The 7,204-nt window shown below is 38.8% G+C and overlaps 1 protein-coding gene across 1 annotated transcript; it reads left to right on the forward strand.

Moving 5' to 3' along the window:
• The first annotated feature begins 5,872 nt into the window (after positions 1-5,872).
• On the forward strand, positions 5,873-6,433 carry LOC128547999 (uncharacterized protein K02A2.6-like). Its single transcript, XM_053522199.1, has one exon. The coding sequence runs from the start codon at positions 5,873-5,875 to the stop codon at positions 6,431-6,433; it is 561 nt and encodes a 186-aa protein (XP_053378174.1).
• Positions 6,434-7,204: the final 771 nt, after the last annotated feature.

The raw sequence follows: 7,204 nt of genomic DNA on the forward strand, positions 1-7,204 counted from the left end.
AAATACCCTTCCACTCACAAAAGTCCCTGGCTAATCTGAAGTGCCCTCCTACAAAATACCTAAACTCAGAAGTACCCTTCCACTTACAAATGTCCCTGGCTTATCTGAAGTACCCATCTGCAAATTGCCCAAATGCAAATTACCTTTCCACTTATAAAATAAAAGTCCTTGGCTGATCTGATGTACCCATTGCAAAATGCCCAAACTAAAAATACCCTTCCATTTACAAAAGTCCCTGGCTAATCTGAAGTACCATCCTTGAAAATGTCTAAACTCAAAATACCCTTCAGCTTACAATAGTCCCTGGCTAATCTGAAGTACCAAGTTGCAAAATGTCTAAATTGAAAATACCCTTCAACTTACAAATGACCTTGGCTAATCTGAAGTACCCTTCTGCAAAACACCTAAACCTAAAATAGACTTCCTCTAACAAATGTTCCTGACTGATCTGATGTATCCTGCAAAAGGCCTAATCCCAATATACCCTTCCATTTACATTTATGTCCCTGGCAGATCTGAAGAGTCCTCATGCAAAATGAACAAAATCATATTACCCTTCTACTTACAAAAGTCTCTGGCTAATCTGAAGTACCCTCCTGCAAAATGCCCAAACTCAAAATACCCTTCAACTTACAAAAGTCCCCGACTAATCAGAAGTACCTTTCTGCAGAATGTCCAAACTCAAAATACCTTTCAACTTACAAAGTCCCTGGCTAATCTGAAGTACTCTTCTGCAGAATGCATAAACTCAAAATACTCTTTAACTTACAATAGTCCCTGGCTAATCTGAAGTACCCTCCTGCAGAATGCATCAACTCAAAATACTCTTTAACTTACAAAAGTCCCTGGCTAATCTGAAGTACGCTCCTGCAAAATGCCCAAACTCAAAATACCCTCCCACTCACAAAGTCCTGGATAATCTGAAGTACCCTTCTGCAAAATGCCCAAACACAAAATACCCTTCAACTTACAAAGTCCCCAGCTAATCTGAAGTACCCTCCTGCAAAATGCTCAAACTCAAAATACCCTTCAACTTATAAAAGTCCCTGGCTTATCTAAAGTACCCTTCTGCAGAATGCCAAAACTCAAAATACCCTTCAATTTACAAAGTCTCTGGCTAATCTGAAGTACCCTCTTGCAGAATGCATAAACTCAAAATACTCTTCAACTTACAAAAGTCCCTGGCTAATCTGAAGTATCCTTCTGCAGAATGCCCAAACTCAAAATACTCTCCCACTCACAAAAGTCCCTGGTTAATCTGAAGTACCCTCCTGCAGAATGTCCAAACTCAAAATACCCTCCCAATCACAAAAGTCCCTGGTTAATCTGAAGTACCCTCCTGCCTAATGCCCAAACTCAAAATACTCTCCCACTCACAAAAGTCCCTGGTTAATCTGAAGTACCCTCCTGCAGAATGCCCAAACTCAAAATACCCTCCCAATCTCAAGCGTCCCTGGCTAATCTGAAGTACTCCCCAGGAGAATGCCCAAACTCAAAATACCCTTCAACTTACAAAAGTCCCTGGCTAATCTGAAGTACCCTCCTGCAAGATGCATAAACTTAAAATACCCTCCCAATCTCAAACGTCCCTGGCTAATCTGAAGTACTCCCCTGCAGAATGCCCAAACTCAAAATACCCTTCAACTTACAAAAGTCCTTGGCTAATCTGAAGTACCCTTCTGCAAAATGCCCAAACACAAAATACCCTTCAACTTACAAAGTCCCCAGCTAATCTAAAGTACCCTCCTGCAAAATGCTCAAACTCAAAATACCCTTCAACTTACAAAAGTCCCCGGCTAATCTGAAGTACCCTCCTGCAGAATGCATAAACTCAAAATACTCTTCAACTTACAAAAGTCCCTGGCTAATCTGAAGTATCCTTCTGCAGAATGCCCAAACTCAAAATACTCTCCCACTCACAAAGGTCCCTGGTTAATCTGAAGTACCCTCCTGCAGAATGTCCAAACTCAAAATACCCTCCCAATCACAAAAGTCCCTGGTTAATCTGAAGTACCCTCCTGCCTAATGCCCAAACTCAAAATACTCTCCCACTCACAAAAGTCCCTGGTTAATCTGAAGTACCCTCCTGCAGAATGCCCAAACTCAAAATACCCTCCCAATCTCAAACGTCCCTGGCTAATCTGAAGTACTCCCCTGCAGAATGCCCAAACTCAAAATACCCTTCAACTTACAAAAGTCCCTGGCTAATCTGAAGTACCCTCCTGCAAGATGCATAAACTTAAAATACCCTTCAACTTACAAAAGTCCCTGGCTAATCTGAAATACCCTTCTGCAGAATGCCCAAACTCAAAAAACCCTCCCAGTCACAAAAGTCCCTTGCTAATCTGAAGTACCCTCCTGCAATATGCATAAACTCAAAATACCCTTCAAATTACAAAAGTCCCTAGCTAATCTGAAGTACCCTCCTGCAGAATGCCCAAACTCAAAATACCCTCCCACTGACAAATGTCCCTGGCTAATCTGAAGTACCCTCCTTCAAAATGCCCAAACTCAAAATACCCTTCTACTTACAAATGTCCCTGGCTAATCTGAAGTACCCTCCTGCAGAATGCCTAAACTCAAAATACCCTTCAATTCAAAAAATGTCCCTAGCTAATCTGAAGTACCCTCATGCAAAATGCCCAAACTCAAAATACCCTTCAACTTAAAAAAGTCCCCGGCTAATCTGAAATACCATCCTGCAGAATGCCTAAACTTAAAATACCTTGAACTTACAAAAGTCCCTGGGTAATCTGAAGTACCCTCCTGCTGAATGCCTAAACTCAAAATACCCTTGTAATGTATTAAGACTATTGGTCAGCAAGCTGCCCACTGCTATGATAAGCCCCGCCTACTGTACTGCCTCTCTGATACCAATATAATTATTATGTTGTTGAATTTTAGAATTAGAATAGATTTAGTAACTATCAAAGTGACTTGTGTCTTTCTAGTCTAATGACTATACAAGATTATATCCTATTAAGAACCCACAGAAACATTACATTTTTTGGCGACGAGCATGGAAATTAAAAATAGTGCCATAAAGGATTATAAATATTTATAATACAATTTCTTCAAGAATCAAGACTGATCTATTCTCTCGAGATGGCTACCAGAAGATTGGACTTGCCAATGCCAAAACCATTTAAAGTTTTGGGACAAAACACTAATTTATCAAGCACGTGGGACAACTACATGAAAAGATTTGAATATTATTTATCAGCAAGTGGAATTACAAAGGATGAACAAAAGAAAGCTTTGTTATTACACCTGGGAGGAGAAGAAATACAGGATATTTACGAAACTATGACTTGTGACAGGACAACATATCAAAACACTGTGGATGCTTTAACCCGATACTTCAATCCTAAGAAAAACATTGCGTATGAACGCCATATTTTCAGACAAGCATCACAAGAACAGCACGAAACAATAGACAATTTCATCATCAGATTGAAAAAGCTAGCAGTAACATGTGATTATCCAGACGGATCAGCCAATGATATGATCCGAGATCAAGTTGTTGAAAAGTGCCGATCGACAGAACTTAAGAAAAAAATTCTTACGTGAGACAGATCTCACACTGGATAAAATACAATCAATTTCCCGTGCATTAGAATTGGCGGACTTACACGCGACCAAAATGGAAGAAATTAACAACGGTCACAGGAAAACCAAGAATTCCCAAGCAGCTTCTTACATGCCCGCGCAGGACGAATCAACATACAAAATCAGCAAAGCGCCGTATCATCATTATCAACATCAGCATCAACAGCAACAAAAGAAAACACGGAAACAGTACCAACCAGGGCACGACCAACACAGCAACCTTCTAAATTCAAAACCTGTTATCGTTGTGGAGGCACAGGGCACAGTGGCCATGAGTGTATGAAATCGCGAAATATTGTGTGCCATAAATGCAAAAAGTTAGGTCATTACGCAAATATGTGTAAATCAAAGAAAGTAGAAGTGCGTTTAGTGGATGATGAATTCTCAGAGGATTACACATTTCAATTAAACACACAAAATAAGTCTCCTCATGTGAACGTAGAAATCGAAGGAATTGAATGTTCATTATTAATCGATTCTGGATCTAGTGTTAATTGTTTGGATCGCGCTACATATGAGAAAATAAGATCAGGTGATACAAAAATTTCAAGTGCTCAGTCAAAAATCTATCCTTATGCGCAATCAAAGCCAATCAAAACGATTGGAGTAGCAGAATTCAATGTGAAAATAGGTGGAAAAGTTGTAAAATTGAAATTCCACATAATTGATCGCGTATGCACACCATTACTTGGATTTAAAAGTGCAGTTGAGCTTGGATTATTAGAATTCAATGTCAATAGTGTTTATCGTAGAAGAAAATAGTGTGAAAGAAATAATTTCGGAATATGAAGATAGATTTCAAGGGCTAGGGAAACTGAAAGATTTCCAGCTTAAATTAAATATCAACAAGGATATTAAACCAGTAGCGCAACCTGCCAGACGTATTCCATTAAAAAATGCGTGAACAAGTGAAACAACAAATAAAACAACTTCTGGATCAGGACGTCATAGAAAAAGTCGAAGGTGCCACACCATGGACATCACCATTACTTTGCGTGCCAAAACAAATGGTCAGATTCGTCTTTGCGTAGATATGAGGGTCGCGAATACAGCTATCCAGCGAGAACGTTTCCCACTACCAAACATAGAAGAAACACTGGAAGAACTTAACGGAGCACGATACTACACAAAACTTGACTTAAATATGGGCTATCATCAAATCGAACTGGATGAAGAGTCGAGAGAAATTACAACGTTCGTTACAAACGAGGGACTATATAGATATCGTAGACTCATGTTCGGGATATCGTGCGCACCGGAAATATATCAACGCATTCTTCAGCAGACAATACAAGACATACCGAACTGTAAAAATATATCTGACGACATCCTAATATGGGGCGACACAAAGGCAGCACATGACAAAACATTGCGAGATGTTTTGCAACGTCTTAGAGACAAAACTTTGACTCTAAACAAAGATAAATGTGACTTTTGTAAGACAAGCATTGTCATGGGACATACACTGACATCAGAAGGTCTCAAGCCACAACAATCCAAGATCCAGGCTGTTTTGGACACAGAACCACCACAGAATGTGAAAGAAGTGAAATCCTTCTTAGGACTAGTGACATATTGTGCGAAATTTCTGCCAAATTACGCAACTGTATCTGAACCAATCAGAAAATTGACAAGGAAAAACATTAAATTCGAATGGGGACGCGAGCAGATGGAAAGTTTCCAAGAACTTAAGGACTTACTCACAAGTGCTAGTGTCATGGCATATTATAATCCAAACGCTGAAACGACAATCACGGTCGATGGATCACCTGTTGGATTAGGTGCTATACTTGCCCAAAAACAAAGTGATGGACACTTTAGACCTGTGGCATATGCTAGTAGAACATTGAATCAAACAGAAAGACGATATTCCCAGATAGAAATCGAAATGTTAGCATGTGTATGGGGTGTGGAAAGGTTTCGAACCTATGTCTATGGACAACCATTCAAACTACTTACAGATCACCGCCCATTGTTGAACATCTTTAAACCTACACACAAACCGCCAGCACGTCTAGAACGTCTACTAATGAGGCTACAATGCTACAATTTCACAGTAGAACATCAGCCAGGAATCTCCAATCCAGCCGACATTCTCTCAAGGTCAACATTCAATAAAGAAAATTGTGAAATCTCAAACATTACCGAGAAATACTAGACTATGTATGTGAAAATTCAGTGCCAAAAGCCATGACCTTAGATCAAATTGATAAAGAATCATCTCAGGACAAATTCACACAGCAATTAATCAAGTGCATAAATCATGACAAATGGCCGGAAAGCTGAAGAATTCAAAACATTCTTTAAAATTCGCAGAGAACTGTCTACTCATAACAATATCATATTACGTGGAAATAGGATAGTTATTCCACAAGCTATGAGAGGTCAAGTGTTAAAAATAGCACATGAAAGTCACCAGGGAATTGTAAAGACTAAACAAATGTTGAGAGAGAAAGTGTACTGGCCAGGAATTGACTCAGAAATAGAGGAATTAATTAGGACTTGCGAACAATGCCAGCTAAACTCCTTTCCTCCAAAACAACCAACAATCACACCTACGGAATTACCAGACCGCCCGTGGCAAACTGTAGGGATGGACCTTACAGGACCGTTCCCCGGGGGAGAACATATTCTTGTAGTCATTGACTACTACTCCAGATTTCCAGAAGCAGAAATCATCAAAAATACATCATCAAGAACAATAATAAATAAACTGATGCGTATTTTCGCAACACATGGACTACCGGAAACTATAAAAACTGACAATGCGCCAAATATGGTATCAGCTGAAATCACAGAATTTTTCAGACCGAAATGGAAATAAAACACCATCGCGTTACACCATACCATCCACAAGCTGCAGGACTTGTGGAAAACTTCAATAAAACTTTAGGAAAAAGCTTAAAAGCTGCAGTTTCAAGTAAGAAAAACTGGAGAATTGAAATTTACAAATTCCTGATGGATTATAGGACGACACCGCACGTAGCACAGGAGCAGCTCCAGCTACACTGTTATTCAACAGAACAGTCAAAAATAAACTTCCTCACATTGAAAAACATAAAAATGACATAACAGTTAGACAAAGGGACAATAGACAAAAACAAAAAATGAAAAAGTATGCAGATAGGAGATGTAGCAAACAGAATGTAATATACAAGCTAGGACAGAAAGTGCTAGTTCGTAACAGAAAATTCGGAAAACTTTGTCAAAACTGGGAAAACAATAAATACACTGTTGTTGGTCAGAAGGGAAATACTTTGATTTGAAATCTGTGTACAATGAATTGTTTAGAAGACACATTTCACAAGTCAGACCATTGTATGAGAGGAATAATTACAAATAAACTTGCAGTGAACTTTCTGGTATTTATGTTTCCACAGGTGTCACATGTGCAAAATAAACTGTATCAATATTCTGAGACTGTATAATAGCCATTAAGGTATCATTCAAATTGCAGGCATAAACATTAATCTCATTATTTCAGGACAGTTCCGTGAAACTTGTATCTAAATGAAATTTATTGCTTTTGAAATGTTCACAGTATCTGAATTAATGATTGTTTTATAACTTGCCTTAACATTAAGCATGATTTGAA

The sequence above is a fragment of the Mercenaria mercenaria genome, chromosome 1, assembly GCF_021730395.1.
Source record: "Mercenaria mercenaria strain notata chromosome 1, MADL_Memer_1, whole genome shotgun sequence".
Lineage (NCBI taxonomy): Eukaryota > Metazoa > Mollusca > Bivalvia > Venerida > Veneridae > Mercenaria > Mercenaria mercenaria.